The 22331-nt window shown below is 42.3% G+C and overlaps 1 protein-coding gene across 3 annotated transcripts; it reads left to right on the forward strand.

Moving 5' to 3' along the window:
* The first annotated feature begins 35 nt into the window (after positions 1-35).
* Positions 36-18044, forward strand: LOC103135020 (chondroitin sulfate proteoglycan 5-like). Of its 3 annotated transcripts, none has more exons than XM_007547564.2 (6): positions 36-753; positions 6546-7314; positions 9271-9459; positions 9673-9751; positions 12540-12698; positions 16162-18044. In XM_007547564.2, exons 1-6 carry the CDS (start codon positions 669-671, stop codon positions 16708-16710), a joined length of 1830 nt encoding a protein of 609 aa, XP_007547626.1. In that variant the 5' UTR covers positions 36-668; the 3' UTR covers positions 16711-18044. The 3 variants fall into 3 exon arrangements, with proteins under 3 accessions (XP_007547626.1, XP_007547625.1, XP_007547627.1); XM_007547563.2 differs by having other exon boundaries at positions 38-753; positions 9673-9835; XM_007547565.2 differs by lacking the exon at positions 16162-18044 and having other exon boundaries at positions 55-753; positions 9673-9835; positions 12540-13585.
* The last annotated feature ends 4287 nt before the right edge of the window (positions 18045-22331 follow it).

A 22331-nucleotide genomic window follows, 5' to 3' on the forward strand; every position in this document is an offset into this window, starting at 1 on the left:
CTCATGCATCCGAACTGGGGTCTAAAATGGAGCATATTGACGCGCAATTGACAACAAATCCCGTAAATCCCCACGTTCGCTCCCATTCTACACGAACCGCACATGCTGAAGCCGGACTCGGAGAGGAGCATTTACCGTGTGTGTGTGTGTGTGCGCGCGTGTGTCGACGTGTGTGAGAGTGTGTGTACGCCGGCACTTTGACACCCGAACGCACTCTGCGCGCGCTGCTCCGCTCAGACAGGCAGACAGGCGAGCGAGCAAGCGCGAGAGACTCGTGTCATTAAAATCTCGTCTACGGACCCCTCCGTTGGTCGCGCGCGTCATTACGCTACAACTACAACTCCTGGCGGCGCTGCTGCTGCTGCTGTCTGTCGACCGAACCCCAACGGCGCACCGAGAAACGCGAGAAACGCGCGCGCAAAAAGGTGCGAGAGGGACAGGCCAGCCGCTTGGGGACAATGGGACCGTCCCCTCGCTGTTAAGCCAAGCAGAAGGCGGCATGACCAAAACGGAGCAGATCTGAACTTTGACAGGATCCGCTTTGATCTGGATTTAATTGCGGCCGCATCTGACCGGTGTGAAGAAGGGGACAAGATCAGATCAGATCCTTTATTATTATTATTATCATTATTATCATCAGCGTGTCAAGGGAATAGCTAACCCACACTATGGCTCGTGGAGAGAGTCGACTGGAGACCTGGCAGGTGCTGCTGACCATCTCCATGTTCATCATCCCTCTGTGTGCACATAACGGTAAGACCACCGCTCCACCGGAGACCCACCCTGCGCGTGTGCGCGGCAGTGTAGTTCGGTCATTTGTGCAAGACAGCGCGCACGTGCGTGGATCAAATCACACCTGCACTTTGACGAGGATTTAATAAAACGTGGAAAATGTCCAGATAGAGATGCAACGTTCAGCTAAATATTTATTTCTCGTCAACCACATGGACACAGGCTTTGCATTGATTTACTATTGCCAATATGTTGTAATAGTGCAGTACTGCTATTATATTTCATTAATTCGGTAAAGGTAGCAAGAGGAATGTATATAATTAGGAGGAGGACATGCAGGTGTCCTCCTAATTATAACCAGTGTAACATTTCTGTTTCACTCGCTATTTTTTTTTACCCTATAGTATTCTTAATTATAGGTTCAGAATACTATAGGTTCTTAATGATAGGTTTTAGCTACATTGCTATAGATACAATTGTCACTGTTGAATAGTTCGAGTATGTAACAAGGAAAACATACATAATATATATACCATGATATTCTTTTTCTGATCCAAAATCCTCGTTTAAATAGCAATAAATTAATGCATTCTGTATTTATAAGTGAGATATGCTTATAGATGGTAAGAATTGACGCGGTTCATCCCCAGACAAAGGCCGGATTAGGTGCTCTGTGGTCGGTCTACATGAAGCCCATTGTGCCGCAAAATGCAGTAAATTCCACCAGACATTAGAGGGGGTGGACGGTTGGGGGTCACAGGACAACCCAATCTGCCCCCCCCCCCTCTCCCTCCCTCCTTCTTCTAATTTCGTCTTTCCGTTTCCAACATATAAAAGAAAAATCCCAGCAGACTACTGGAAATAAAGGAAGAAAAATCTTTCGGGCGTAAAAAAGAAAAAGAAAAAAGAAAGAAAAACGAGCGCCGCCGCTGCCCAGCAACAGGGCGACTCGTGCAAGCACATGGGGTCGCTGGGGTTCACGCGGGAGCGCGCAGACTGTACCCCGCGCCTCCCATTCCTCGTCGCATCCCTCGACCTCGATGTGTAACCAGGCGTTAATGCTGTGACATATTGACCAGGAAATAGGCACGCAGGCCTGGCGACCTCCCTCTTGTGATTTAGACCACGTGAGAAGGGGGATGTGATCAATTAGGACCGTGAGCTCAGGTGAATCATTTGTATCATTGGCCTGGTGGAACAGTTTTATCTATTGGTAAAATTCCTATAATATCTATCTATCTATCTGTCTGTCTGTCTGTCTGTCTGTCTGTCTGTCTGTGTGTGTGTATATATATATATATATATATATATATATATATATATATATATATATAACTTTTAAGCCATGCTTGTATTGAGCAGTGATTTTCACAGAAGCAAACAATTATAGGTAGGCATCACACTACAAATGGTCTTCAAATGCATTATTCTATTCTATTCTATTCTATTCTATTCTATTTATGAACTATTTACCTAATTAATTAATTGCTTAAGCTTCTGTGATTGCAATTGCACCTTTGGAAATTTTTCTGTGAGGAATTAATCAACATTTTTTCTAAGAACTAATCGGGTAAAAGGCTAATAAATCCTTAAGTACATAGCAATTGGTTTTTGTTGATGCAGTCGTGGAAAATAACTTGGATTGATTCCAGACTCTTGGGTGCACTGTCATGCGAATGTGTGTGTACTAACTCAGAGACTACATACTGTGAGGTCCATCTGCCCTGCAGCCCTAGAAACCTCATGATATGTCAGAATAGATCAGCTTGTCTCCAACTTTCACACCAAAACACACTGAAGGAGGTGATGTCAGGATGGTATTTATAGCTTAACAAGCAGTGAGAGACCCACAAGAGATGATGGATAGAGTCATTTTAGAATGCCTGAAACAAAAATTATGAATAAATTATGATTGCATTCTCAATTTTTAATTTTAGTCTTTTAGCCCTCCTTGACTATTTTGCCATTTTTAGTTTGCAACTTTGCAGCTGTGTCTCTTTCTCACAGTGTTTTCCCCTGTGCAAATCGGTGCAACTCCTTCAAGTCTCCCCCCGAAACAATCAAAATGACCTCAGGTAGAACTTGTTACCATGGTGACTCGCTCAATGCAGTGCCAGAGGTTTGCAAGCTGACTGTCAGTTAAAAGCACAAATCACAGCCTGCAAAAGACAGATGTCACACAGCAAAAGCAGAGAGTTGTGCGTTCAGTTTCAGAATCTTGTAATCTCCTCATGTTCCCCTTTTACTCTTGGACTCTCTACAAAGACTTCCAGCTGCTAACAGGATGCAGCTTCGCCTAAGTCTCAACAGAGCAAATTGGCAGATTGAGCCCTTAAGTGAGAGCTGAATCCGCTGCAATCAGTTTGAGTCGGCGGGGAATGTCTCTTCCTACAAAAGAGAAGAAAAAAATAAAACATAGGCCTTCAGACTCATTCCAAATCCTTCTTTTCCCAGAGATGGAGCTGGCATCCAGCACCTACAGACTGGCCGGGCAGTTGATTGAAAATCAGGGAAGAGAAAGAACACTAACACTAGATTCTCTGTTTCCACTGCAATTCCCTCGCCCTGCTCCTCCTTTCAACACAGCACCTCTTTACATCTCACCATGGCAACTGCGCTCCACGAGTGTGTGCGAGCGAGGTGAATCTCATGGCTTCTCAGCCGCCACTGGTCTTCGTGACTCGAGGCACGTTCGGACGGTTTTTGTTTGAGGTCTGAATGAAGAGCCGTGTATTGAAAGGTGGCACCTCTTTTTGAACCGAGGAATTTGTGGGTGGCAATGGAAGACAAGCCATCCAGCAAACCTTTTGGCTAGGCTTAGCTGTATCTGTAGCCATAGGCCAAAAGAAAAGTGGAAAGAAATGACAGACAACTGTGGGAACATACAAAAGTATTCCCAGAAGATAAAGACCTTAATGGCTGGTACTTAAAAACCACTTTTCTAGCCTTGCAGGCCACTTATGACTTTCTTTTAACACAACAAGCCACTTTCACCTATCCACACACGCTTGTACACGCCGATTTGCAGATTAGGGGCAATGTGGCATTCACTGTCTAAGTATAGTGTGACATGAAGCTATGGACAATCTGCCTATTGGGAGAAGACTACACATCTACCTAAGTCATAGCTGCCCTCTGTCTTTTCATCTAGCTCCAAGCAGGAATTTCAATAGGATAAGAGTCAGCATTAGTGTTTAATAATATTATATTATTGTATTCCCTTACTGGGTACCAAGTAACCCAGTAAAGGAATACTGGGTTACATATTAAGTAACCCATACTATGGAACCAAATGCCCTTCATTTAATGATTGCACTATCTTGATATTAGATCGAACGAGTTAGAATATTAACCATACTATCCTTTCACATGCACATCCACCCTAGCATCATGCTAGGGTAGTGGGGGTGTTATAAAGGGTGCAGAAGACTTGATAGAGGTGGGGAGTTTAATTTTTAACCTGGATCATAACCTTAAACAAACAGCCAGAGCTAATGTGGGGTGGTTTATGTGAAATTATATTTATGTGTTAAAATGCATGGAGAATGTGTAGCAAAATTGTAAGCTGATGTTTTGAATCTTTCCAACCAATTAAACTAGGAGTTGGCTTCCCCCCCCGCACCCCCCAAAAAATACTTTAAAAAAATAAATAAATCCAGTCTGTGTATGGACATATACACATGACTAGCTGTGATAGCTGTGATCACAATTAAAGGTGATTCTATACAGTATTGATAAAACACTCAAAATGTCAATTATACACAACTTGATTAAAGTTTCTGGTTTATTTATACCAGGTAACCCCTTGAGATAAAATCTCTTCTTTGAGGAAGACCTAGCCAAGAGGCGATGAGACAACATTTGAAAATGTTCTACTACATCTACTACTTTCTAGATGCCTCTTAGAAAGTTTTTGTAGATCTTTTTTACACTTAACCTGTCATTCACGAGAGGACCCAAATTTGGGTCCTCTCGTGACAGGGGTGTCAAACTCCAGTCCTCAAGGGCCGCTGTCCTGCAACTTTTAGATGTGCCTCTGCTGCACCACACCTGAAAAGAATAATTAGGTCATTAGCAAGGCTCAGGAGAACCGATCTACACAGGGAGGAGGTAATTAAGCCATTTCATTCCACTGTTTTTTACCTGTGGCACATCTAAACACTGCAGGACAGCGGCCCTTGAGGACTGGAGTTTGACACCCCTGTCATTGTGAATGACAACCTGTGAATGACAGGTTAAATGTAATTTGAGTGCAGTTACCATGTAATATCAAGAACTTTTACTTCGTTGTGTATTTGCACCCCTGTTGTCTGAGTCCTTCTCCCCAGACTGCAAAGTGCAGACAAGCCTGACCAGTCAGGCTCTAAATCCTGATTTAATCCTCAACAAGTCTCAGTCACCCGAGAACATTGGTCAGTCACTTACTGTAACAAATCCTGCATAGGACATGCAGACTGCACACTTCCATCTTCAACTTTTGCTTTTATTTCTATAAAAATCTTATTTGATTCCTATGAGATATTTCCAGTTTTTTTTTAGAACGCATCTCTCATTAAGAGATTTTATTACGATAAACATGTAACACGTTTATCAAAGGTGACGGTGTGATTGTGGCGTATCCTGCTGGGAAACGAGCCCAGGAAAACTTTCAGACATTTCCTCTGAGTGCTGTAAAGAGACACTAACGTTATGCACAAAGCAGAGTCGGAAACTTGGGAATTGTCAGCCTTGCCTTTAGGTAAGATGCAAGATAACGACAGCATAACTCAAAGCGTTCCCTCTCGCAGTCATGCTGACAGCGGCTGTTAAACTCAGTCACAATTGATTTTATTCCGAATTGTCAGCTTGCGTGTCGGGTTGTGTACGTGATCTTGTCATAACGCGGACGCAGTACCTGCCACCCCTGGCGTAAAGTGTGTTAAAAGGAATAGCACACAGTGTTGACACTGAAAAATAATCCACCTTTTAGAAATGCCACGTTCAGAAGCTAATAAATTAGGATATTTAAGCAGAAATATAAGAATAACTCTTATTAGCACCCCGAAAACAATTCCTATAAAATAAATATAAGTGTTATTTAATACATTTTTGATTCATGTTTTCTAAACTGCTGGTGCTGCTTTAGTAGATTTGTGGTCTATATTAAAAATAGCTGCTGTTTATACATCCCATCATTTTTGATCAAGAAAAAATGACTGTGGCAACTGTGATAAATAAGACTAGGAAAGAACTGGGCTTGTCTTACCACCAGAATGAGATTTTGAGGAGACTAAGTCTCCATGGCAACTAGTAGAAGCTATGACTTGTCCTACTCTCACTAATGTGAATGAGGCGAGTTGGCTAAATTTGCCAAATGCTTCTGAGGTTTTAACTGGACATGTGTGCTTGAGGCTTTGATATCTGGCCGGGCAAGAATTGGCCTTTGAAGCAACAACCACTTCAGGTAGGTATAATGTGAAAGAAAGAAACAAGATGTGAAAAAGCTCTTCATCACCATTGTTACAAATGGTGTAGAATCTATCACCTATGTGGAAAATTTCATAAAGTCTTTGAAATGCCAGAAGATTTCCAATACAAATTCTTCTGACCAAAGCACAAAATGTTTTGTCTTTGGGAGTTTCTGCAAGATAACAGCCTTCATGGGGTCACAAGGCGCTGAACCAACCTTCTTGCATTGTCAAGCCTAAGGCAGATATAAACTATCATGACTTACCAAGAGCTCAGAGTTTTGTTTTGCTTGTGCAAGAATAAGGAATCACAATACAAATGACCTTTGCGGTTAAAAAATATTTCTTGCTGTTTCTGATTGACAGGGCGGCATTCGCTGGCCAGACGTCACCCTCACCACAACCACTCGTCCGTCCACAAGGAGGCCTTGGACACCAGGATGGTTCTCAGTGACGACTCAGCAGAGAGAGAGCACCTGATCGGAGCAGGAATCGGTGCCAGACTCCCACTCAGCTCCACCAGGCATCACCACTCTCACAAACGCCACTACTTGGATTTTGTGGAGGAGGACCAACACGGGGAGGAGTTTACAGCCGGAGGGGCGGGGCCAGACCATCCCGGGAACCCGTTGTCCGATGACGTCATCACGGTGGCGTTTCACAGTCCAGCGCCAGATGTTGTGCCCGCCGACGTCACTCTGGATTGGGCAAAAACCCCCAAAGCTCAAAAGCAGAGAGGTGGAGAACCTAATAAATACTCCCTGACTGAGTACTACGACTACCTGTCCTCTGACAACGACGTCTCAGCAGTAGACACGACCCCAGAACCTGATCCGACCCCTTCGCCTCCGCCCGACATGGAGGATGAGAATCCGCTCCTGGCAGGTTCTCCGGTGATCCGCAAGAACTCAAGGCCAAACACCAGCGGCGGGTCATCTTTGCCCGCTCCTCCTATGCAGGGACCAGACAACAACAACGGAATGAGTGTAGGTGGGGCTGTGGGTGCAGATGGCTGCAGGCTGGGCTTTGTGCTGTCCGGACCAGGAGTTTGTGTTTCTCAGTGTGACATTGAACCAAACTTTTGCTTCAACGGAGGGGTGTGCACTGTGGTGGCAGGAATGGGTGCCTTCTGCAGGTGAGAGACGTGATGAGGCTTCAGGTCAGCTTCATTTTGTCGCTTTTATGCATGTTTAGCGTATTGCAAACACAGCGTTGCCACTAGGCTGATAACTGGCCCCTCTGATTTGGATCAAAAAACATTCTCCTTATTAATTTGGCTTATTGCAATCATTCCCAAATGTTTTGTCCTCTGACACAAAAGGAAAGATTAAGGGAAATACATGCACACACACACACACACGCACACACACACGCATGCACAAAGACAGAAGGCTGGCTTAATGTGTCATGTGGGTTCGTCAAGATCACAGCAGGGTCCCCAATGGATTAGCTCTGTTTTTTGAGGTAAGAGATGTAGAGAGCACATGGCAGTAGCCTGCTCAAAGAAGTGTGAGGAAAATGACAACAGAGAAATGCACGCACACACACACACGCACACGCACACACACACACACACACACACACACCCACACACACACACACGCGCACACAGTATCCTCGCATGCACAATGCCAACACACAACGAAGACCGGACGCATCATGTTGGAACCATCTGCCCCATCTGCAGTTTGACCGTCAGCTTGGTGACAAACTGTTGCTCATCCTGTCCTATGCACGATCTGAAGCATGTGCACAAATACATACATACACTTGCACCTTATTAAGATAAGTGCTGTCAGTTGCACAGGTAGAACAGGTTAAGGCTAAAATACAAGCATGTATGCATGCACATGCTCTGATCCTTTGATCTCATTAGAAGCAAGGCTGCTTGTTGGACAGCCTCCAGGTTGCACCACATAACGTGCAAGTACTATTGCACTCCTGTTTGAAAAATGTTGCACATCTTGCAGTCTACCTTGCAAAAGTATCTGTACCACTTGAGTTCTTCCGGATTTTATCACATTGCAGCGTCAAAATTTAATGTATTTTATGAGGATTTCATTTGATAGGTTTGTTTTCAGATGTTCTTCACTCTTTGGGACCTGTTTGGATCTGTTAATCCTAAAGAAAACCGGTGAAACCTCTTGATTTTGGTCCACTTCTATTCCATTATGAATCTAGCAAATGAGCGAAGGCCTCAGAGGTCGATTGGAGGTCACACACCAGTGCCAGATGGCAAACAATTTAGGAGTAAATTTGTGAAGAGGCTTTGAACATTAACAAAAATTAAAGTACAAATGCAAAGTTAATTTGAGATGTAGCATATAGGCGCTCATGGTGACTCCAGAGGAGCTGCAGAGATTCACAGTTTTGGTGAAAAAAATGTCGACAGAAACACCGTAAGCCATGTACTCCACAAATCTGTTGTATATGGAAGAGTGGGCTAAAGAAAATCATTATTGTTAGAAAGAAATGAGAAGAATTGTCGGTAATTTGCCACATGTAATGCAGGAAACTCAACAAGTATCTGGAAGAAAGTGCTCCTTACAATCAGAACACCAGCTGTGGCGAAAAACTGGCAACTGAACAACACGAAACATGGCGGTGGCACCGCCAGTCTGCTGTTTTCCTGAAGCAGGAACAGGAAAAATAAGTACATTTTGATGGAAAAATGGATGGAGGTAAAATCCTGACATATATTAACTTACATATGTTCAAAAAGGATTGGGATGTTTTCAGTCAGTCGCACAGGCAGAACAGGTTAACGGAAAAATACAACATATGCTTTAAGATACTCTGATTTTGTACAAAAAAAAAAAAAAAAAAGGAGGCAATTAAAATGATATGAAAAGCCAAAAACTGTGTTTGTCTGTGTGGTTTGAATACACATACACTTTAAAACTGCCAATGCCACGAGCTCACAGAATGGGCCTTTCAATACTGACTCACTGACAGCAGGCGTCATTATCTACAAGGTCAAAGTGGTGATAGTACTTACAAGGCTAATTTAGCATTCAGCACTAAGGGGGGGGGGTCTTATTGTCTGCTTTGCGTATCATATTTGTTCTTCCCTCCATCCCTTTGTGTCCAGGTGTAACGTACAGGACTACATCTGGAATAAAGGCCTGCGCTGTGAATGGGCCGTCACAGAGTTCCAGGTGCTGTGCGTTGTGGTGGCCGTGGCCTGCTTCGTCTTCCTCCTGCTCTTCATGATCATCGTGTTCTTCGCCAAGAGCCTGTACCGCCTCAAAAACGAGAACATGCGCCTTCGCAAACGCAGGTGTGTGTGTGTGTGTGTGTGTGGGGGGGTGTGTGTTTGTGTGTGTGTGTGTGTGTGTGGGCTGGATCCCCCTTTGCATTCCACAGTGTTGTTCAAATTTTTTTTTTTTTGTTTTGTTTTTACTGTGACTCATATCGCAGCGAAGGGAGAAACAAAAAGACACTTCTGTAAATATTTATATCGCGCCTTGTGTCCCTCATTGCGTTCCCGCAGTAAGTACCGCCCCCAGAGCAGCGAGCCGCAGACGGACGGCCTCTCGGTTTCGACGACAGCTGACGGGTCGCAGCCAAATGTAAGGAAACTGTGTGACACCCCTCCGCCTGCCCCCCAAGCTCATACTCACAACCTGGCGTACTATGACAACATTATCTGTCAGGTATGCCTCCACTCTCCTCCTGTTTTGCTCTTGTCCCTCTGTTTTCAGTATTTCCAGTCTGTCTCTCTTCAGCTTTACCTTTTGTTCTCGCTTCTTCCTTATTATGTTCTCTCCTACGCCCCCCAAGCCAGCTTAAACAGTGATCTGCTGTATTCTATGAATCTGTCGTGTTCTGCTGCCATGTGTGTGTGCGTGTGTGTGTGAGAGAGGAACTTTGCCATCTGTCAGTTTGACTCCAAACCATCAGCTAAATCAGAAGACTGTCATTAGGATGTTCACTTGCAGATAGTTTGTGCGGCATGCTGGTGTTTAACCATTTTCACACCCACCACCCACCTCTCAGAGGCCATCAACAACCAGCAATCCCTGGGAGTATAGCCACAGAAAGCCTTATAACCACCTCCAGGTAAGCCCAGTGGAGAAGTCTGCGTTGCCTCCTCTCCCCTCCCTGTCTTTGTTGGAAGCCCACCCTCTGTGCAATCACTACTAGCTGTCAATTTAGCTGGAAACCTTACTTCAAACGTTTTCTCTCCTGAACCCAGACCGACGCACGCGCCGGGTGAAATGACAAATGGCCGAGCTCTCGCGAGGCAGCCACTCATTCACGTGTGTTCTGCGGTAGCCTCTGCAGTACGATTAAACACTAGGCTGCCTCATTTGTTTCCTTTCTCACCCGCGTCCCTGCAGCCTCCCGAGGTGCTCGGCGAGGCAGGAGCGCCTCCATTTCCCTGAGCACAGCGCATGCAGCCATTTTAGCTCCTTGTGCAGCTCTTCTCTATATCTTCTTTGAAGCTTATTTAGGGCTTGCTATGATGTTGTGTACCAAACTGCTCTGTAGCAGCACACAAATAGGTGCAAATGACAGCCCATTAATTACCGTCTTGATAGAGGGACTAAAGGGGGTGGGAGGAGAGTATTTTCTGCTTTGTGTGCATAAATCTTTGTTGTTCCTGCAAAACAGCGAAGTTGGGTTCAAATAAGATGGTTTCACTCAGTCTACAGATACCAGCAAAGACCATTGAGTAGAGTAGAAATGTAGCTTTCAACTTTTAAAACCTTTCATCTGTCATGCTGAGGCGTACTTGGTGAGTTGTGTCCAGCAGCAGCTAAGCGTGACCGATCAATGGTGCCCTATTTACGGCCTGCTGTGACGTTGACCTTCAAACGTCCATGACACTCCAATAAATGACACGCTTGAACATTTACACACGGACACATAAACAAATGCATAAACACCCAAACAACACAGACACGTCTCTTTGACTGATAATAAGGTCTGTTTAATTCAAATGTTGGAACTTAAGCACTAATGCATTTATTTATTTTATTTGTTTTCCAATAAGTCCTGCACCTGCAGCGAAAAAAACCTTCACAATTGAAAACAATTGCGGTTTTTCTTTTTTTCAACCTTAGTCTGTGCTTTCAGCTCTGTTAACGCTTCCCCGCAGCGATTATAGATGAGTTTCCGTGACTACCGGATGCTCTAAATGTCAGGGCTAGAGGCTAAAAAGCCACGGCAAGCTCACAGCCTGGACTGCATTTTCGGAAATGTCACAAAACTAATAGGTAGTTTTTATAAGCCGGGGCATTACATAAGAAGGCACCATGTCAGCCTACATGATAACTTCTAAAGATAACAAATGGAACCTCTTTTGATCTCTCACTCTTCATTAAACATTTTTCTTCATCCGATGTAAATGCAGAAGATAAGTTACCAGTAATTATTTTTGCTCAGTCCAGCAACTCTTCATAATTGCTTGTGACGGTTCCTTTCCTCAAGCCTCTCCCCCGTCCCATGTTGACGTGGTCGTGAAACTTACCTTGAACCTAAAAATCGACACATTCTCCTATCCAAATACTGGCGCTTGCTGAAAGCCTACCATAAAAACATTTTCATAAAGCCACACTTAAATGTTTCAGATCATCAAACATACCTTCAGTCACACACAACAACAAAAAATCAGAGAGAAAATGCAAAAAATCCCCCAAAAAACAGTTTTCACATAATGAAAAGCTGAAATGAGGCATTTACGATAAGTTCCAGTCTTTTACATCATTCTGGGGGAATTTTGACGCACTCATTTTTTTATTGTTTTTGTCCGAATTGTCATCTAGTCAAGGTGCAGCATCTGAATTAGATTTAAGTCCATTCTTTGATTAGGCCACACCAAATCAATTCTGTCTTTTGAACTGGTGTTGTTCTGCTGCATAACCCCAATGGTTTTCACTTTCTGCTCATTTCCCCTTTCTGGTATTGAGCACCTGGGTAGTCTAGAATAAAAGTTCAAAATGCAAATATCAATAGTTTTAAAGACCAATAAAAGCAATTTAACATTGATTCTAAAATGCACCATATTGTGGAGACATTAAAATCTGCACGTGTTATGGGAACTTGTTTTCTAGTCTCCATTTCCATCTCTACAGACATTACTAGACTGTTTTTGTCAACTTTTACTTTTAGTTTAGTTAGAAGCAGTCTCTTTTCATTAATTTCTAGTAGATAAAATCATTCTGCACAGTAAACACAACCCCGGCTATACTCCTGCAAATTGCTCTGTTTGGTCTCGGTGAGACGTGCGTGTTTTATTACACACGGACGTTTCCTCTGAGAAAGCATTTGTCTATTGAATAAAGCGCCGTTTGACTTGCCACGTCTCATTCGTAGCTGAACGGGAACTGACTCTCTCTCTCTCTCTCTCCGCAGGACGAGCCACAGAAGAAGGAGAACCAAGCCAAATCCCCCCAACCTAAAGAGGAGGGGTCCATGAACATCCTGAACTCCCACTCCCCCAAGCACGAGAACAACCGCCCCGCCTCCGTCGTCCACGGCCACACCCCCAACAACACGGAGGAAAACGCAGAGGTAAACATGCTCCAGAACAACCTGGTGTAACGTCGGCACACGATCAAGTGTGCGGCGGTTGAATCAGACCAAAATATTTTACGGTGCGAGCGCACACAGAGGTTTTTGGAAGAAAAAAAAGATTTAAAAAAAGTAAAAGTTTACACCTTGCTAAGTAAGATTTTCTAAAAGGAACTAACGAGATCTAAAGTTAAAAGTGAGCACAAAACATATTTATAGTTCCAACGCGAGAAGCACAATAGTTCTGTTTACGAGGCTGCCATGCTGCTCACGTCGATCACACAGTGGCGCCGCTGCCTCCTTTTTCTCCTTCTATCTGCCTTTAATGCTGGACTAAAATCTCTGGCTCGGACCAACTACTGACTGACTGTTCTCTCTACTGATGCTCTGCCTTGGTCTTTTGACCAATGAACTTCTGCATTGTCTTTTCTCCTGTTTCCCTGAGCTTCCCCTCTCTCTCTCTCTCTCTCTCTCTCTCTCTCTCTCTCTTTGCCTTTCCCCCTCTGCCTCAGCCTTTCCCCCCAACCTAACCGTGTCTCTCTGCCCGCATGCATTGGTGTTATCAGCGAAAATGTGTCTGAAAAAAAACGTACAATTTGAAAAAAAAAGAAGAAGAAGAAGAAAATATGTGGAAATAAAGTGAATCTGTATTTGCAAACTATTAATGTGCAGCATTGCTAAAATAAGTTGATATGTCTAGATTACCTGAGGATAAAGTAATTGCTTTAGAGTTGATATTTGAATCTATATGCATATATTACAAGCGCTGTGTCTTGGTTTTCAATGTGTTTTGCTATCTTTAATGTACTTGATATTCTTTTCTACCTTTTTGGCTATTCATGGAGGGTCACAGTTCACAGTTGTTGGAATAAATCTTTTTCATTTTACCCAGCTTGTCCCCGTGTGTTGCTATGAGCTCCATCTCCCCTCCCCTCCTACCCCCAAACGCCGCCTTCCTCTTTTGCTCTTTCCTCTTTTTTTCTTTTTCTGCTTGTCTGCACACAATGACGCTTAGTGCTGCCCAACCAAATAATAACTGAATGCATGGCTGACCCGACTTTTGTGCTGCAGTAGGCCTGCTCCTCACAGATTACGCAGCAGAAACACAATAGCGAGTGTGAACCTTTTCAGAACCGCGGACAGCTCCTAGAGTGTGACTGCATTAGGAACTCCCACGAAAACCTTTCCTCTTTCTTTCTATACATTCCTAACTATAAACTGCAGTTTCAGTCAGAGGTTTGCACGCTTTCATAACGGGCATAAATGTTTAGTTAATTTGGGGCCGGTAGTGATGCATCTGAATACTTTTTCCAAAAGCTGAATGACCACACAACAAACAGCTTCAGTGTTTTGTTTGGACCTGTGGAGGTCCACGTTACAGCGGTTCTGACTGAAGACTCTGACTGAAGACAACGTGTTTTTTGTATAACAGCTTAATGAAGGGGATTTCTGGGGTCATCAGTAATTTTATCGATTTCCTCTTTGCACAAATAAGCTCCAGATGTTCCATTTGCAGAATTGGCAGCCGGTTGGGTTTTTAAGTAAAGCCTGCCCAATTAACTATTCCAGATGTTTTATATTCGTCTACAGCAAAGTAACAGTCACAGTTCTTACAAACCAAGTATGAACCCCTTTTTCCAAAATCAGCACTTTCAGGTTTGACTGAAACTTTATTTTTTTTGAGAAAGCACAAAGACAAAGAGTGAGACCTTTGGGCCAATCTAAAACTTTCACAGCATAAAACACAGTACAGTAATGTGTGGTGGTATTATGGTATGGGTGGGACGGTGTTATTCACACATTGCACAAAGTGAGTGTAATAATTAAAGACCAAATCCAAACTATTCAACTTCATCTTAAATGAATGGTTAGATAGCAGAGACATGGACTCAGTTGGGTATTTAAGCCAAAAAATAGCCGATACCAAACAAACCAATAAATGCAAAAATACTTTGCCAATCCCAGAGGACAATAAAAGTTGTAGCTCATATTATTCAAGGTTATCTGAAGAGATGTTGTCGATTCCGTGGACAAGAAGGATCTCCTGTAGTGGTTTGTGTTACAGCAAAGTCTCTGATTAAAGACACTGTCTTTGTATGGCATTGTCATGAAGAGGATGGCCAAGGTTGCCAATCATTTTCTCGATTTTATATAAAAGCCTTCTTTGCATCATCATCATCATGATCTCCAGAGGTTCCACAGTCGTCCTCAGAACAGAACCAACCTTCTTCATCAGATTACTGGGCCTTTTTAGGTCCCTGGCTCCGATGCTGCTGCCCCCAACAGGTGATGTCAGAAGAGATAACGCTCTCGACAACAATTATTGATCTTAAGAATCCTTGAAGCTGTTTGTTGTATGATTACTACCTAAAAAAGAAAGTAATGATTTAAAATGGCTTTCATGTATGTAAACTTCTGACCAGAAATGCGTATGCTTATTTAACCCCCTGTTAGCACATTTCAATCAAAATGTGCTAACAGTGCGAATGTGTGTTCCTTTCTCTGCTTTCTTAATGCTAAACAGAGAAAGCTTGATTTGAGTCATCAGAAGGCCTAATGATTTGTCTTGTTCTTTAGTAAACCTCCAATATTACATAATGGGTGTCCTGCTTAAGCACAAACAACCTCCTCTGTGAAATCCAGGCTATTTATCTGCAGCAGCATTTCCACCTCATTTTGATAAGTCCGTTCTGGATTAAGAGAACTTACTAGAAGGTGCAAAAACCCATCTAATGTTGGAAACATTATAAAATGTGATTGTAAACATTATTTTCTAGCCTTGGTAAGAAGGTTTTCTTTATTTTATAAAAGCCTAAGGAAATAAAGGATTAAACTTCAAATTGTCATATTTTTTGCCATATTTCAAAGCATGGTGTTAGTGACAGAAATAATGTTAATTTTATTCTTGAATCATTCTGTGTATCTACCTCCCAGCCTTGGAGATGGTGTTAGTTTCCAGGTTATAATCCCCTCTGATTCATCCACGTTGCCATCTGGTGGTGTGCTTAAGTAATATTTGCAGTTCGAACTCCTGGATTTACTTATGGAGATATACACATTCCAAATTCCCACTTATGAAATGTTTCGCTTAAAGAAATATTAAGTGTTGCTTGTAAAATTTAGTCAATGAAATCCTGAAGGGAAACATCACTTAAAGCTGATGGTGTGCAAGGAGGCTGTCGCCGTTCACCTCGCAGTCAAAGTTTTTAGAAATAAAACTTAGCTTTTCCCTGGCATCACTCCTGCACTTTACGGAGCTCTGATTCTTCTCAGCCAAACTTTATTAATTTAAAATTACACAATTACAATCAGTCCTCCACTTTTCCTGCACCAAGAAACTATGTCACATGATCAACCCACCCATGTTTTTTTTTTCTGTTTTAGTCCTTATTTTATCATTTTGTTTTACTTTCCCTACATTGTTGCATCCTTTTTTTTTTTCCTTACCATATTTCCTCATCAGGATGGAGTCACCATTGGCCTGGAAGTGCTACTGCCCAAAGAGGCCAAGCTGCACCAGGAGGTCAGCCCACCACTTCAGTACGATGTCTTCCTCTACAAAGTTGCCAACAATGGAGACTCCACCTCTCACAGCCAAGGAGCTCCCTCTAGCTCCTCCGTCTCTCAACCCGTTCCCAAATCTCCCAAAACACCCAAATCACCTAAACTCACCACGGGTGCCGCGTCTGGGAGGCACTCCTCACCCGGCCGTCACTCCTTATCTGGTCGCCACCCATCACCCAGTCGTCACCCAGCACCTGGGTGTCACCCTAATTCCCCCCACACCTCCTCCCAACAGCAATATCTTCCCGGCCTCTCCTCCACCCCTCCCCAGCAGCGCAGCCCCCGAGGCGGAGCTCCCAACTCGGAGCGCTCAGCGAGGTGGAGAGACCACCAGAGCGGACCCTTTCACTCATCTCCCTCCTCGCCTCATCTCACCCAGCTGCCTCCATCGCCATCCAGAGCAAAGTGCAGCGCGGTCAGCACCCGCTCTCTGCCGCCTCTCTCCTGACCAAATGTTTCCTCTGTCTGTCCCCAACAACTTGCACATCCAAACACACAAAAATATGTCTTAATCCCATCTGTTTGGTCCAGTTTTGTACTAGCTTTTCGTAGATATTTCTACCAAAACTACCCATCTGTGCGCTCTCAACCCACATATTTATTGCTCAGAGGAAAACGGACCGCACCAGGTTCACCGGACCAGAGCTGGAAGTGCTGGAATTCAACATGGATGCACAAAACTACAAAAGGCAAATCATTCTGTTGTCGCTGCAGCCTCAGATATTATCTTTGATGTGAATAACAAGCTTTCTAAACTCAGGTTCAAGACACCTCAGATACAACTCCCATAGCGCGGTGCCAACGTCAGCAGAAACTGAGGAAGACGTAGCTCAGAGAAACTTAATACTGTTATCATCGTTTTATATGAATCTTTTTCTAAAAAATTCTGTTCTTGTTTTCATGTTTCTAATCCTAAATAAATAATAAAGAGAGAACAACGGGCCGTCGTGATGTTTTGTTCAGGCAAGAGAAAAGGCAGAGCTGACAATACGAAGACCTCTGCTTCCACCTTGTGGACAATGTAGGCATTGCGACAGAAGGCTTAGTAATTCTGTTGTGCCTTAAATTTTGTTTCCATCAGGTAAATCTTTTGCTAGCGTTTATTTTAAAAACACAAGACGGTTTGATTTTGCTACATTAGAATTGGAAATGTTATGTGAAACTCTATTTCTGACATATTCACACACATTCACAATTCAAAAAGCACTTTCAGTGCCAGAAAAAGAGACTGAGTAGAAAAGACGAGGATGTTTTATTGCATAAGGACTGGATTCGTGGAAGCAGGATGGACAGTGTGAATTGGACACTTTGCTAAAGGCAGCATAATTAGAGATGTGGAAGCAAAGTGGAATTGACCACAGCCGACATAAATAAAGATCACATCGACACTGAGATGAGACAAACAAACAAAATGAGAAGAGGGGTCAGACAACGTAGAGATTAAAAGCCCACAATAGGGGAATAGCACAAAAATGATTTTAAATCTTCTATCCTATCAGCTGATGTGCCAGCCTACCAGATGGTGGTAAACGACATTTGCAAGGACAAACAATGTTAATTGTGCCATTTTCCTCACACATTACTGGAGGAATTACAGCAGTTATCTCTTTTTACGTGTTGTGACCTAACAACTAACTGCAGTATTTTGTCAAAAAAAAAAATGTTTGCAGTTACAGTCACTGGTAAAGCATTCTGAGCTTCTTCTTTTTTAACTTTTAATCTGTCAGAAGCCATATAAAAGTTAGTCTTTATTGGCCTGACAGAAGGACAGTCATATAAAAAGCTCTGAAGTTCACAAACTCTCTAAAAAGTAGGTTTTGACCTCCCCCTGGTGGTCAAAGCTGCACTCCTTCAGATTGCAGCTTTGTGCATTTAGTCTGACAACGCAAGGCCACGTTAGAAGCTGATTAATTAGATGTCAAAATACACCAGCAGAGCATTTTACATGTCTTTACCATTGCTATAATTATGCTTGAAAGCTATTTATAAATCAAGGCTGCTTCAAATCTTCAATCACTTTGTCGTGTATGTCAATGTCAATTTATTTATGAAGCACTTCAAAAACAGCTAATAAGTGCACCAAAGTGCTGCGTGGTATTCTCAAAACCACAGATAAGAACGCATAAGAATAAAACACAATAGATTAAACAGACAGAACAAGTAGATTACAATGTCAGGGCTTATGATCTAATGGTGAAGAGTTATTACTGGTCTGAATGGGTTCTACGGTGCAATGCACTCTGACCTTTGAAACAAGTGGTTTGAGTTAAAGTCTGAGTAGGGCCTTCTGATAGTGCACATAATCTTTTACATAAAGCAACATTTTCCAGATAGTAGCTGCTCTCAGTTTCTTCAGTCTGCTAAAGGAAAGACTTTTTTTATTTTAGTCTAGCTGTTAAGATTTAGCTCTTGATCATTCTGCTAGAGCTTTTAGAGGTGGAAATAAAACCCATGGCTTGTTTTGTTTATCTCAAGAGGCTTTGCAATTTTCCACTCAGAATTAGATAGCAGAGGAGAAAATACAAGAGGACATGTTCAAGTAAAGAAAAAAAATATTTCATGCAACGCCAACATTTTGGGGAAATTTTGCAGCCGACTCCTCAGAGGAATGTCCTATTTCAAGTGTCCAATCTGCTTGATGTGCATTTGGAGGTCAATCCGGTGTTTCTCTGCAGAGCCTCACTACAGTGCAGCTAAGGAGAGATCTTGAGCGCTCTTTAGTGTGTTTTAAATCAGCTGTTACCATCCACTGCGTTGCAGCATGCTGTTTAAAAAAAAAAAAAAAACTAATGAAAACGTTGCATTGAGAGGGTCTGATGAAATAGATCCTCTCAGTTCACAGATCCATCGGTTGATTTTTGTAGCAAAATCACCTAAGATTACCTCCAAATGAATCATTAGCTTAACGAATGCAGAACCTCACACCGTTTCCATACAGCCTATGTAGTCCTGTGTGATGTTACCTCGCTCGACCCGCCCGCCCCCCTCCCGCTTCGTCGCTCCGCCTGTGCACCTTTCGCAGGAACCTCTCAGTGGCGGTGTTGCTCCACAGCCTGAGCTCGCACTCCTTTCGGTGGAAGAATATAACATAACCCTCAGGCACTTTTGAAACCACTGATCTGCATCCTCATTAGCATTCCCTCTGAGCGGACTGAGGCAACGTGTGCTGATTCAACATGATGCAGTGATAATAGATTTCGTTATCATATAGATATCTGGGCGATCTCTGGTGATCCCCCAGTGTGTTTAAAGATCAGATTAAAGCCGGGACGGTGCGTAAATCTGTGATTGTGTGTGTGTGTGTGGGGGGGGGGTGTATACTCCAATCCAAGCAGAACAGATGATTGTGTATTTTCATACGTGTGATCTGCTCAAGTGTGCTGCCTTTTAGAGACGTCGTTACCGCCTCCTTCTGACAGGCTGTAAAGTATTATTGCTGACCCAAAACAGATGTAATTTTTTTTTCAGCTTTGCTCTCACTCCGCCCACCCTTCTGTCTGTAGCTCATCCAATGCACACACACCTACACACATGCACACCCACGCACACAGAGGCACGCTCCCGTCCCCTGAGACGCCTTCATGGCAGATGAATATTCTTATAATTAGTGGAAAACACACAGAGCGGAGGACTGACTGTGTTTCTCAAACATTTCAAGCTTTTGTTGTTTTCTTTCGTCACTATGCTTTTTTTGTGTGTCTAATCTCATACCACTTTGAACTTTTTAGCCTTTTGTCACTTTCTCACCCAAAAAAAAACTCAATGATTTTATGTAACAGAGAAACACAGAGTGGTGTATAATTTGTATTCGGCCCCCATGAGTCAATACTTTCCAAAAACCAACCATTTGCTGCAATAGCAGCTCCATGTTGTTGGCATATTGTCTTCACAAGCTTTGCACATCTTGAGACTCAGAATTTTGCGCATTTTTCTGTACAAACTATCTGAAATTAAGTCAAAATGGGTAGAGGGCTACTGTGAATGACAGCTTTTAAGATGTTTTCAAAGATCCTCAGTTTGATTTAGCTCTGGCTGTTTAAAGTTGTTTTTCCCTCCCCTTTTTTCCAAGTCTTTTTCACCCCCTAACATGCTTTTTTTTCCTCTAAAGTGCCTTGTATTAAGCTCCACTTATCCTCTGTTTGAATCTTACACTTTCCCTCTTCCTGCCTAAGAGAAGTGTCCCCCACAGCATGACGCTGCCATTACCATCTTTCGCCTTGGTTATGAGGTGTTGTGTAGTGTGACTTTCAACCGCACAAATAACACTTCTAGTACAAATAAACTTTTGATATATGAGGATTACTGACGGCAAATTTTATGTAGTATTTAGAGTTTTATTTAGGGGTGTCAAAAGTGGATGTTTCTGCACGAATGGGTAAAGGCAAAAGTTATTTTGTTTTCATCTGGTTCGCATTCACTCCCTTTCTAATGTCGCCGTGGGTAGCTGCCCATGTGACCCAATTACAAAACTACCATTGCATATAAGAGAAAAGGGGAGTAAAGGCTAGAGCCTGCCACACTTTTCAGATGTATGTTGCTTCACTTCACAATGACACCACTTTGCCTATCACATAAAATCCCAACAAAACACATCAAAATTTGGGGTTGTAACGTGACAAAGCGTGATAAAAGCGTAGTTGAGACGCAACGCAAACTATGAAACAGTTTTTTTTTAACAACTATTTTCAAGTTGTAAAACAAATCTTTTTAGCCTCCAACATAATACCAGACCTCCTGCTCAGTCTTTCTTCTTCTTCTTTTTCTCTTTTGATGTTGTCTCCTTTGTACCCTCCAGTTTCTCTGAATCAGGCTGAATGAATGGCTTCCTGTTCAGGAGCTGTCACTTCAGCTTCATTTGTGGGAGTACAAAGAATCATTTCATTTAAACACACACACACACACAAAATATCTACTGTTAACTTTCTGAATGTACTAATTCAATGTGCCTGAGTGTTGAAAAGAAAAGCAAAATGTCATTTTGCTTGGATCAGGTAGGTGACAGACGTCTGAACAGACTACAGTTGTTTGAGAAACAAGGTATGATTTTGAAATTGACTTTTTGTTTGTATTATTCCTTTCCAGAAAAAAAAGTGGCTGAAATCTTTGGAGACGTGCAAAAAATTGTTTGTGTTTCTTATAGTATTACATGCAAAAATGATATATATATATATTTTTTTTTAGGCTTTTCTTTCACATACTTGCTGGACTTTATTGTTTTGTCTCTTACTGAGACCCTATATGTAGGATTTTCTAAAATGCCAAGGACAGGTCTGTCTTTGATTTTTCTCACTGGAGCACAATATTTCTACTGGAGCACAATATTTCTTCAGGCGTTCTTTTCACCTGTGAGATCACTGAAAAAAAAAATCTAGCTTTTCTCTAAGGGGTGTTTTCTTTTCTTTTCTTCTTTTTTTTGGACAGCAAAGACTTTTTCACGGTGCATTCCTGATACAGGTTAAAGGGTTACTATCTCTATCTGACTGCAAACGCCAAACTCTGACAGCTTCGAGAAATGCCCAGACTTTTATATTGCATTTGCAGTTAATTGTGGTTTTTGCTATTTGGTTTTAAATCAAACGCTCTCCTCCAGGGCTGAATTTCTACAGAAGCGGGCAGAACTAAAACAAGTGTTGGTTGTAGCCGAGTTTCTTTACAGTAGTGACTCATTTCAAGTTGAAGATATATATATATATTTTTTTAATTTCATGCCAGACTCGTGGGCATACAGAACCTTTTTTTTTTTTTTTTTACGTCAAAGGATTTTTAAAAAGTCTGGATTTTGACGTGATGACGCAGGAATGTTCGATATAAAAGAGAACAGCAGGGTTATAAGTCAGAATACGAAATGCTTGCATGTATGGTCATGCAACTTTTTACATATAGTTAAATAACAGAATGCATTGTGGTTTAGTATGTATATTTGTGTCTTTATGTGAGTTTTATAGATAAAAATATATATATTTTTTTAAATCATAGCAGCAGAGCTACATATATGTTAATGGATTTCTTTTACAATGTCAGTATTATTGTTAAATATTACAATGATGTTATCAATTGCAATAAATCCAT

The sequence above is a fragment of the Poecilia formosa genome, unplaced genomic scaffold (assembly GCF_000485575.1).
Source record: "Poecilia formosa unplaced genomic scaffold, Poecilia_formosa-5.1.2 Scaffold21, whole genome shotgun sequence".
In the NCBI taxonomy this organism is placed as follows: domain Eukaryota; kingdom Metazoa; phylum Chordata; class Actinopteri; order Cyprinodontiformes; family Poeciliidae; genus Poecilia; species Poecilia formosa.

What these genes read in the sequence shown, in the direction of transcription:
- LOC103135020 (XM_007547563.2), top strand. Translation starts at nt 669, where the DNA reads ATGGCTCGTGGAGAGAGTCGACTGGAGACCTGGCAGGTGCTGCTGACC. An exon ending in GGAATGGGTGCCTTCTGCAG is followed by an intron (nt 7,315 to 9,270) that starts GTGAGAGACGTG and finishes CTTTGTGTCCAG; the next exon opens with GTGTAACGTACAGGACTACA. An exon ending in ATGACAACATTATCTGTCAG is followed by an intron (nt 9,836 to 12,539) that starts GTATGCCTCCAC and finishes CTCTCTCCGCAG; the next exon opens with GACGAGCCACAGAAGAAGGA.